At 54.1% G+C, this 11,745-nt stretch overlaps 1 protein-coding gene across 2 annotated transcripts in view; it reads right to left on the bottom strand.

Annotated features, from left to right (window-relative positions):
* Positions 1-10,223: 10,223 nt before the first annotated feature.
* Positions 10,224-11,745, bottom strand: part of DYNC2I1 (dynein 2 intermediate chain 1) — an 80,190-nt gene continuing 78,668 nt past the window's right edge. Inside the window, exon 23 of one of the 2 annotated variants that reach the window (XM_081283993.1) lies at positions 10,224-10,862. In XM_081283993.1, coding sequence (XP_081140119.1) covers positions 10,664-10,862 — 199 coding nt within the window. In that variant the 3' untranslated portion in view covers positions 10,224-10,663. The remainder of the gene's footprint in view (positions 10,863-11,745) is intronic. The other variant, XM_081283992.1, reaches the window with a different exon arrangement.

Below are 11,745 nucleotides of genomic sequence, written 5' to 3'. Positions count from 1 at the left end.
GAGAGTGGGCGTCGACTCATTCTGGCTGCTTCCTGCTGAGATGGGGCATCATGGGAGAACAGGAGGGAAGTAGGGAGCCCCCATACGAGGGTAAGAGGACTGGTATAACTTCAGGAACCAGATCAACGAAGGTTCCTTGCCACCACAGATCCATGATGATGTCAGTCCATTCGGCATTGGTCTCGACTGGAGGTACCATCAGCAGCCAGGAGTTGGTAATTCCTCAGGAGAGGCTGGTAAAAGCTTGATTAGAAATTTTACCCACCTGAGTCTGAATGAACTTTATGATGGGGGAAGGAACAGGCACAGGGAGTTTTTATAGTCCAAATCCAATGGGGTCTCTAGGTCTGCAAGCTGCCTTGTTGGCACAAGTGGGGTTGAGTGCTCAGCCTTGAGTGGGGGCTTGGGCGTTTGGGCTTGAAGCAAACAGGTGATAAAGAACCAGACAGAGGGTTTGAGTGGCCAGGTCATCCTGCAGCTAACTTTGTTTGGCATGCTCTGCAGACCAGCCTGTCCTGCACCTAACACCCTCAATTCCACTCTTCAAGGCTGCTCTTCAAACTTTCTCCTACTTGGGTGTACCAGCTTGCTTCTCTCTTTACCCTTCTCAAAATAGCTTCTCCCACACTCTGAACGAAGGTGGCCAAGGAGGAAAGTGGCCCATTGTTACCAGATTTCCCTTTGAGAGCAGTCAGCTCTCTCCAGGTTTTATGTGAAACACCTCAACTTTAAATACTGATACTTGAAATTCTTACGAAACTGGGAGGGCAAACAAAACACACATGTTCCTCCGTAGGCCCAGAAGGCACCTGTAAAGTGCTCTCTTATGATAAAGACAGTTCACACTTATTCAGGGGTCACCATGCTCCGGACACCTAAGTGGTTTGTCAGAAGGACAACACACAACGATCCCACTACTGGCCAGATCCAAGCAAGTAGGGGGTCTGTAAGGAGGAGAAGGGGGTCTGGCTGGAGGGGGCCCTTAGGGTCACTTACTTTGAATCTCCAGACATAGGGCAAAGAGAGGACCCAAGAGGGGCCAGAAATGAGGGGAAGCATTAGGTATTGAGCTAAGAAGGGGGACACGGGAGAGGCAGAGCTTGAGGGGGTCTTGTGGGGGGGGGATGACAAGAGTAGTTAATGACAGGTGACGATGGTTGGCTCTTCTGATGAAGGTGTAGGAGCACCGGGCTTAAGCCTGGAAATGTGAATCCATGGGGTAAGTTGGTTGTTAGACAGCTTGAGTTTGGCCGCCAAGGGAGTGCACATAATCATGAGCAGGACCCTCCCGTTTTGGTTTTAGAGGGGGCTTTTCCCCCGGTGGGCGATAGTAAACAGTTGACTAGGTGTTAGGGAGGTAGGGTTTTGAAAGAGACTGGGGTCAGGAAGGGGCCAGTCTTGATATTGGTATTGGTTCTCTGGCAGATCTGACAAGCAGAAGTGATCTGTTGTAGGAGGGTCTTATCGTGTGGGGAAAGGTGAAAAAGGAGTGAAGGAAAAGTAGTGAGACTCTGTGGACTAGAATGGAATAGAGAGTGAGGAACTGGGAGAGTTGTGGGGATCTTTGGGCCGATCCCCGGTGGTAACGAAGAGTAGCGGAGAGGAGGTAAAGCTCTGTAGGGCGGCTGATCGAGCTGCTTGATGGGCCTTGGAATTCCCCATAGTAGTAAGGGAGGAGTCAGTTTGGTGGGCTTTGCAATGGATTATTCCCAGTTGGGAAGGCAGCTGGAGGCTCGTAGTAGGCCAGAAAAAAGTGTGGAATTAATGACTGCCGTCCCTCTGGTGGTCCATAGCCCCCTTTCTTCCAAACGGCTGCGTGGAAGATCAGGATATGGAAGATGTATTTGGAATCTGTACAAAGGGAGAGGGTTTTTCCCTCCGCTAGCTCGCATGCCCTGTGGCAGCTCTGAGTTCAGCTTGTCGGTTGGTGGGATTGGGTGGGAGAGGTTTGGCCTCTATGATGGATGAGAGGGAAACGACAGCATACCCCTCACTTTAACCCCTTCGTATATAAAGGAGCTACCACCTGAGAACCAGAGGAGGTAAGAGGGCAGGGGTCCCTCAGAAATGGTGGTAGGGCAGGGTAGCATCGTCTCTAATGCCTCCAGGCATTTGTGGAGGGATCTCGTGAGGGAGAAGATGGGAGGAGGGAGGCGAGGTTTAGAACCCTGGAAGGAGGAAGTGACTGTAGCCCCTTGTAGGTGAGGAAATCCTTTGGATGGTGAGGAGACGAGATGGTTAGCAGGGAGCCAAAGATGAGATTCTTGTATTGAATTTAGAGAGAATATCTCGGCCAAGCAAGGCTTCTTTCTGGAGGTCATGGGCTGCTGCTAGGGCTTTTAGGCATGGGGACCAGCCCCTGACGGTAGGTCAAGCTGTTTGGATAGAGAGGCCACTGGTGCAAATGTGGGGCCATATTCCTGACCCAGAACACCCAGACTTTGTCCCTGATGCTCATGTACAGAGAGGGTGAAGGGTCGGGAAAGGTCGGGAGATGCAGGGCGGATGCCCAGAGGAGGGCCTTTTTGTAAAGGGCTTCCCTACCGCTAGGGCAGGGGTCCATCTTGGGGGCCCTTGGCTAGATTATATAGCGGCCTGGCGAGGAGGGAGAAATTAGGAATCCAGGCCCTGAAGTACCCAGCCAAACCCAAGATGGAGAGTCATCTTTGGTCTTTGGTGTAGGTATAGACACAATAAGCTGTTTTCTGTCTACTGTAGTGGCCTTTTCCCCTTGAGAGAGAGAGAACCCTAGATACATGCTATTTGGGCCTTTTGTAGAGAGGCCCAATATCCCTTTAAGGCCAAGAAATTAAGTAGAACTGTGTCATCTCTTGAGCGCCCTTTGGACGGGCTAGAAGAATCTGTAGAGGTTTGCAAGGGGTGCAGAGAGCAGGATTGGATCGGAGCAAGAAGAAAGCCTGGAAGATCTTGATCCCTTAGAATGGAGGGATCCAGGGACCAAAAAGGGGCCACCTGCTTTGGTTGTCTAAGGGATAAGTGGGCCGGGCCGGGGTGCTATGTTTGATCCAAGAGGCATTGTAGGGGAGAGTCGACCAGCAGAGAGGACACCTTACCCATGTAAGGAGGAGGGAAGAGGACACAGAGGAGGAGGAAACTGATTTATTGGCAAAAGGGACGTCCCCACTAGAGCCAAAAAATCAGGAGTGCACACACACACACAACCGCACACCTCTACTTCCCAGATCTCAGAAACTGTGATCCAGAGATGGGCGGCGAGGGCAGGGCGGGCTGGGCGGAGGCTGGAGCGGATGTCAGACGGCAGAGTGCTATGATCAGACATATGGGGACAGGTCAGCCATTCTCAGTGCAATCATGACCACCTGAAGACTGGACAGACCCTGTCCCAGCCTCAATCTCAGGCGGGCGCAGGCAGGTGAGCCTGCGGAGGCATTTTGTAAATGCTATTTAATTAAAAAGATAAGAATTTGCAGCCTGGGTTGAGAATCAAGCTCTAAGTATGTGCATAAGGTTGACATACATGTGTGTGGGTGGACATACATGTGCATGAGGTCAACATACATGGGTGTGAGGTAGGCATGATGTGCATGAGGTAGACATGTGTGTATGAGGTTGACATACATGTGTGAGATAGACATACATGTAGGGGGTTGACATACATATTTTGAGGTCGGCATGCATGTGCGTGAGGTAGACATATAGGTGTGTGAGGTAGACATACATGTGCATGCGGTCGATGTACATGTGTGTGAAGTAGATGTGTATGAGGTTGACATACATGTGTGAGGTTGACATATATGTGTGGGGGGTAGACATAAATGTGAGTGGGCAACATGCATGTGCATGGGGTCAGCATACATGTGTGACATGCATGTGCGTGGGGTGACATACATGTGCATGACAGAAAAGTCTCCTCCCCGACATGTGCTGGGCATCCTGCAACGAGCAGACCATGTCTTTTGACCTGGACCTGGTGCTGGCAGGGTGTACCTCCCTCCAGGGCCCTCCCTACAAGGGCCTTGTGAGAAGAGAAAGTCCAGTGGTGCCTTTGAAGAATATAGTACTTGGCTTTAATTTGGCGCAAGAGCCAATCACAGCCATTTTGAACTTCCCACCTGTAGCGATCATGGACATTTTAAATACAGTCCTTTCCCTTGCCCACCCCCACTTTAAATTTAGCAAATTGAGCAGAGCAGGGGGCAGTATGTTTCCCAAGTGTGCTTGCTTGCCGGACGTGGCCGGGCAGGGTGCCCCTCTTTACAAGGGAAGTCTGCCTTGCCCGGCTACTTCCCAGCCAGTTAATCACCTTGCAGCTCCCAGTATTACTAACAGTGTTTACGGCAGTGAGTTCAGAGAAGGAGGGGGCGGGCAGGGCCCGTCCCCTCTGGTGGCATCTGTGAGTGGAGCTTGCATTCCATGTGTCCCTACTGTGCACAGGGTCCTGCTCTGGGGTGGGCACTGCCCAGGGCAGCTGGCTGCTCAGGACATCTTAGGTTCTGGGTTCAAGAGCTGGCAAGCCCGATGGCCACAGATAAAAGCCAACTCTCCAAGCAGCTTCAACAGCCCCAGCCGGACAAGGAGTGTGCCTGTCACTCCCGACGTTCTCGTGCAGTTAATTCCAAACACCAGCAGAAGAGGGAAAGGGGTTATTTTTCAGTCTCCTAAAACAGCAACAGCTATTAGGCAGACACTAGTTCACTTGTATCTGGCAGGGGAAGAACAGAAAAGCTGTGCTTCCCGACTGTGTTTTGCCCTGAATGTCACACCAGATGTGCACCAGGTGCTGGACAGGACCCTGGATGCACACGGTTGTGGGCAACAGCTCACCTCTGAACATCATCTTCACAGGGTCGGCTGTGTGGATGAGAAGCGGGTAGGGCTCCCAGGCGCCTGGGAGGCACAGAGCTGGCCATGCTCCAGCACAGCAGGAACTCAGAAGAGGCGTCCAGGGCACAAACACCCGTGACCTCTCGGCAGCACGGCACCTTGCCACAGGCCACGAGTGTTTTCCCGGAGTTCTCCCCACCCTGTGCAGAGGTGACCACTGGCTAAAAAGAAGTGCAGACAGGAACTTTCAGGACGGTGTGCCCTGGGAGGGCCCAGCCTTATGGGCGCCTGAGGGGCACGGCCTGCGGTCTCGACTGCCTCTCTCTCCCTGGCCGTCCTGTAGGCTGGGCCTGTGCTGCAGCCCTGGTCAGCATGAGTGCTGTCCTCAAGGCTCAGAAGTAACTAGCGGAGACGTTTCTCTGATCCACGCAGGCGTGCTGCTGTGTCCTGCCAGCGCGTGGCGCAGCAGCCTCAGGAATGTAAGCACCGAGCTGAGAAGAACAGGGTTGGGAAAAAGAGCCCCACCACAGATGGGGGGTGCTCACGGGCAGCAGGAACCAACCTCCTGCAGGTCCCAGGGGCGAGTCCCCAGCGGAGGCCCGCCCGGCAGACCCTGTGCACAGCGCCCTGTGTGTCACCACGGGGCAGGAGGCCCGGCATTGGCCCCCGTCCCAGGTCCTCCCCCCACCTGGCTTCGTGCCTGGCAGATGGCACTTTCCACGAAGCTGGGGCAGTTCCTGTTATCACTGGTGATTACGGTGGTGAGTACAACCTGAGGTTGAACCAGGGAGGCTGCAAACCACTCCCAAAGCGTCTTGGACTGTCAAGAGGCCGCGGCAGCTGGAGTGAGCCTGTCTGTGGGCTTCTTCCAGAGACCACAGCAGGGACCACACTTGGGCCACACAGGCCACGCCTCTCCCATAGCAGGGACAGCTGCTCAAACTTCCTGCCGGCCACGGCCTCACTCCAGTCACACCCTTCAGACTGGGACACCACAGAGCTACCCCTCTGTGAGGATGGCCTTAGACCTGAGCCTAAGCAACTCCATTTTAAAAACTCCATTTTTAAAACTCCAGTCTCACCAGGCACACCCACAGAGCCCTCCAGTGTGGCCTCAGACAAGTCCCTGCCCCTCACCCTGATAAACAGAGGAAGCCCCTGGCAGGCTGATGGGGTGGAGACCACCAGACCAGATGTTTCTGACCCCAGGGTAAATGATGTCACTGAGAAATCCGGTGGTAGCTGATAAGGATTGAAATGGGGGGTCAAAAAAATCCCCGAATTTAGTATAAATGATAGAGCAAATGAACAGAGATCCAGCCAGCCGAAACAAGGGTGCACTGGAGCTGGAGGCCTGGTGAGGACCTGACATCCCGTCCTGTCCTCTGAGTGGTCCTCACCTCTCTCAAACCCTACCGCCTCGTCTGGACCCTGGTGAGGGCCACGACTTCTCCCTGCGACCCTCTCCTCAACAGGCTGTCCACTCACATCGGGAAAAGCCTGCCTTGGTTCTGGACCTGGTCACCGCAGTCTGAGTGGGTGGGCATCTGCTGGACATAAAGCCTAAGGCTTGAGACTTTTGAACTCAGCCTGCAGAGGGAATGTCTGTCATGAGCCTGTCGTGATTGAGTGTGTTTGCAGTGAATTGATTAATCTAGAATCGCTTGCTGTGGATTGATGATGTCTACTGCAGTGCCCAGCATTAAGGATGGTCATTTTCGTGATTAACCTGTAGAGGGGCTACAGGTTGTGGCTCAAGTGGTAGCGCGCTCACCTAGCATGCGTGAGGCACTGGGTTCGATTCTCAGCAGCACATAAATGTAAAATAAAAATATTGTGTCCACCTAAAAATAATAATAATAATAAAGAACCTATAGAGTGGGGCTGGGGTTGTGGTTCAGTGGTAGAACGCTCGCCTCACACGTGTAAGGCCCTGGGTTCGATCCTCAGCACCACATGGAAATAATAAGTAAATAAATAATAAAGTTATTTTTTAAAAAAGAACCTATAGAGTGAAATTGTATTGAGTGATTTGAGTGAATAAAGCATTGAAAGGGGCAGAAGCACATGGACATTCTTTATTTCTGCCTTCGACTGCATACGTCGCAATTTTGCTCCCTGGTGACACCCTCTCAGATTCAGGTCCTTAGAGATGGATGGTTTTTAAAAAGCATAAAAGCAAAAATCTCCTCAGATAGGAACACAATGGCCGATCGCGGTCAGAGGAAGGACCTTTCACTCAGGGCCATTCTCTTCTGAGTGATGGAGGTGAAACCCTAGGACGTCTGGTTCTCAGGCTGTGCCATGCCCACTCGCTGTGGAGGGGAAGCCACAGAAGCCAGAGGCCTCCCGCAGCCCCGTGCTAGGGTGTCTGCACTCCGCCTGGCCACATTGACCACCCACCAGGTGGACCACAGACCCCTACAGCTTTTCCCAGAGCCCGAGCTGACCTCAAAACCCAGCACTGTGGTGTGGGGCTCCCCTGAGAGGGGCCCTACCAAGCACTGGGCATTTTCAGGTATTTCACGTCAGACCCATCAAAAATGAATCCTGAAAAACATAAGAGATCAAATGTGGAGGGGGCTGGGGTGGTGGCTCAGCGGTCGAGCGCTCGCCTAGCATGCACGGGGCACGGGGTTCCATCCTCAGCACCAACTAAATGTAAAATAAGGATATTATGTCCATCTAAAACTTGAAAATAAATGTTTTAAAAAAATGTGGAGCCCTCATCCCCTGGGACCAAGACTGATCGTGGGTGTATTTTTAAAACGAACCCTCTTGGAAGAGCTTCCTGCAGGCATGCTTGGTTTGAACTTCTGCCCCAGCCAGAGCTCACTCCTCGTGGGCTTGGTGGTGACGGCTCTGGCACCCTAGCAGTGGCTGCCCCCGTGTGGCTGGCTTTCAAGCACTGCACCCGACATTCACATGGGCTCTGCAGGACCCGGGCTGCGGTTTCTTCCAGCTGGCCAGCAGAGTCCTCCTAGGAGGGAGCAGAGCAGCACTGTTCCCTAGAGGGAAGACCATGGCCCAGCACTTGCTGGGAACCCAAGCCGCCACCGAGGAGACACCTGGAGACAGACACAGAGGAGAAGGAGGAAACCACCCCCTGGCTTCTGGGAAGCCCCTGTATTCTTACTTTGTCATTTCTCCCAGGCTCTGTGACCCGCCACTCTCCTCTCCTGCAGGGCCACTCACCTCTTCTGCTCCCCTGCCGTGGCTTCAGGCTGTTCCTTCCAGGGTCTGTGTGGTCAGCTTGTCCTCAGGAGCCACCTCTCAGACCCGGCAGCAGGTCCATGCCTCCTCCCACCCAGGTAGATGCTTTCCTAGCACAGATGGGAGCCACGTGGGTCTTCTGCCTGACAGTCCCTCAGAGATCCCAACACACCAATCAGGAAACAGCAGGAGAGAACTGGGGCCACGGGCCGCTCCACCTCCAGGTGTGGGCTCTCCACGCAGCACGTCCTTCTTCTGCTTAGGAGAGATCACTTCTGCACTGTGGACTGGTCTTTGGTCTTAGAATTTGACCCCTATTTGCATATTCCTGAGCATTTTGACGGAAATTTAGAAGGAATAGTATGTTGTTAACCCTCTTCCATGTGTTTCTGCAGGTTCCCACAAGTGAGGTTTAATAACCATTTCCTTAATCATTTGGACAACGAACATACACCTGACCAGGTAAGATCAGTTAGTCACCCTCTTAAATCCAGGTTTGAATCAAGTGCAACTTCACAAACAGGGACCTGGGGAGGGGCCAGAGGAGCACTGAGGGAAACCAGTGTCTGGTTCCAGGACTAAAATCCATGCAGGAGGCTGAGCAGGACAGCAATCAAGGCCAGCCTGAGAACTCAGCAGGACCCTGTCCCCATGTAAAAAGGGCTCCCGTGCACAAGACTCTGGGTTCAATCCGCAGCGCCACACACAGCCTCGGCATCAAGGGGATGAGCTCTGTGGGATGAGCTCTGTGTGAACAAAGGCTCGAGTGTCTCCATCCAGCACCTGCTGCAGGCACAGCACAGGCCCTGGGGCCAGTGAGGGGAGGGACAGAGGGATGGTCTGTCCTCTAGAAAGAAAGGTGAAGACTGAGTAAGGGGAGACATCTAAGATCTCTGAGAAGCTGAGAGGAGAGTCGGATGACCACATCTGCCCTGGAGGGAAATGCATGGCTCCTGTGGGCTCAGCACGAGAAGCCAGGAGACTTGGGGGGGGGGGTGCTCTGCAGAGACCCACCCACCACACCCGCTTGCCAGAGGGCAGCTCCGGGGAAGCCGAGGCCAGAGGTGCCTGCTCCTGTGTTGGCTGCTATGGAATACCCTGCTGTTTTCATGAGCTGGGGCTGCGCCACAACCCTGTGTCAAACCACCTTCTTTCTGGGGGTGGCCCAGAGGTGTCACTAAGGAAGGTATCACCAGGGAAGATAGCACTGCCACCTGACCTGAGGCTGAGAGGCCCTATTTTGAGATGGGGGTGTGGAGGACAAACGCTGTGGGCTGTCTTCCTGCAGAGGTGGCTGGGGACAAGTTGCTGGGGCCTCTGCATTCCTGGATGGCTCACAAAGCATTGTCACAGGGCTCTGAGGGGGAGTGGAGGCCCTGCAGGGCAACAAGGGATGGGTGACGCCCCATCAGGGGGCCAGCCATGGGGCAGAGGGCACACAATGCTGTCCGCATGACCACATGTGGCCATAGGCCACAAAATGTCTGCAGTCTCAAAGGTGGTCTTCCCAGTTGCCCCTAGCAAGAGAGCGCTCAGGAAACCAACCGCAGGCCTCCTGCACGTGCCTCCGCTGCCCAGCACGGCCGCGTGGGATGTGAAGTCCACCTGAGCTCCTCAGCAGGTAAGCAAGGGCCCTAGAAAGGCTTCAGGAAGAACCAAGGAACCCATTGGCAAGTCAGGAGGTCTCCGTTCTTGACTTCCTTGAAGCAAAGGACACGACCGAGCGTGTGGCTTGGCGCTAGAGGTGATTCTCAGGACCCGAGACTGGGCACCTGACTCAGAAGCACCACAAAACACCTGCGCTTCCATGAGTGGACTCACTGATCAATCCAAAGGCCTAAGCCCAGGCAAACACCTCCCATGTGACAAGAGCCACGTGGAGGAGAGTAGGACGGCGTTGCCTCGGTGGGGAGTGCCCCATTCTACCCAAAGCAAAAGAGGTCTGCAGAGGAAGAGCGAGGCGCTGCGCCCTCATGTCAGGCAAGTCGGAATCTGAGGCTGAAACCTGCTCCCAGCACCCAGCAGGCCTCAGGGCAGAGGGCAGCCTGATGCCTCAGCCCTCCACAGCATGTCCACCCCACGCCGGGACACAGGCCCACACGTCCACCTCACGCCAGAGGGTTCACACATGCTGCTTCTCCACAAAGACCACTTTAATACCAAGGCACGATGCAGCTCTGCAGGTGACATACAAATCACGCCAAGCGATGCTGCCCAGAGAAGCTGCAGGAAGTCGGCCAGAGAGGCCGTCTCAGGGAAGATGTTCCTTTTAATTCAGACATGTGTGTTTATCACTTTATGCACAACTAAGAAAATAGTCCATTAAAATAGATCTTCATGGTAGACTGTTTAAGATCTAGTGATAAATGTGACAATATTTTACAGTGATTCTAAAAATAACTAGAAATACTCTCAGAAAAGAGCATATTGGACTTAACTCGATATTTCCTTTGAAGTTTAGTGTACAATAAAATGTTCTTTTGTTTCTCTTCCAAAATAGTGACTTATTTAATGGGAATACAGAAATAACACTCTGTAAAACAAATCATGTATGGAATACGCTTGTTCTACGTACATAAACACAAGTGAACACGGTGCCCAAGGTCCAGTGTCGGGTCATGGGTCCTCAACGTGGACAGCGCCCTCAGGCGGACAGGCCTCCTTCCTTCCACGGGGCTCCCTGCAGGAGCAGGCGCAGCCGGCTGTGCTCCTCTGCCTCCGGGGACGTCCACTGCCTCTTCAGGTACTGGATGTCCACCTTGCCCGAGGCTCTGGCAAGCACCAGGGCCTGGAAGCTGCCACTGGCCTTCTCTGGCTCCCCCATGACGGCCATGGTCACCACCCTGCGGGTGAGAGGGGACGTGAGCAGAGAAGCTGGTGGCCACCGTGGGACCCGCAGTAATCACAGGGTCTCCCATGGTGGCCACCTTCCACAGCATCCAGGTCAGATGAGAAGCCAGACCAGGGTAACTGTGGGAAACTAGCCCCGTCCTGTGGGCCCACCTCTGCCACGCAGGCGTGACTCACCCTTTGAGAAAGAGCTGCCCGGGGCTTGGCAGTGGTACACCTGGGAGCTGGGAAGGGCTTCCTGGGGCAAGTGCCCCTAGCAGGGCCTCCAAGCTGCCCAGGCGCGGCTCTGGCAGGAGGCCAGCATGGGGCCCAGCGTGGGAGGGCAGATGGGCAGAGCTGACAGGATCCAATCCCCCCATATGGGTTTTCTCCTTGGTAGACAGGTGGGAGTCCCAGTTTGGGGGTCCCTAGCACCTCATTCTCAACTAGTTAAATGTCAAAGCTCACAAATCTGCACCTGCAGCCAGGCGGCTTCCCCGAGCCCCACAGCCTGGGGTTCAGCTCTGTCCTCCAGGCAAACAGCAGTTCCCTCCACCAGCAGGTGCCCGAGTGGGAAACCGGGACCTGATCTGCTCTTGCATGTCCCTCCTCCACACGGTCCCCATGCAAAGGTCATGCCCTCCTCTCTGCTGACCAGTTTTTTGATCGGCCCATCTCAAATCTCATCTTCTCCCTGCAGCTGACAGAGATGCTCACAACTTGGGCGCTACCTCATTTCCACTTATACTCCTCCCTGTCACCAGTGGGAGGGTGCCTAGTCCTTCCTACATGGCCTCCCTGGGTCTCTGCTGTCCCAGGACTGGCTGGACTCACTCTCTCCCAGTGCCTCTGGGGGGCTCTCTCGACCCACCTCTGTCTACTTCACTCCTCTCCATC

The sequence above is a fragment of the Spermophilus citellus genome, assembly GCF_964194105.1.
Source record: "Spermophilus citellus genome assembly, chromosome: 3".
Taxonomy (NCBI): Eukaryota; Metazoa; Chordata; class Mammalia; order Rodentia; family Sciuridae; genus Spermophilus; species Spermophilus citellus.
This window is presented reverse-complemented; position numbering and strand designations above follow the sequence as displayed.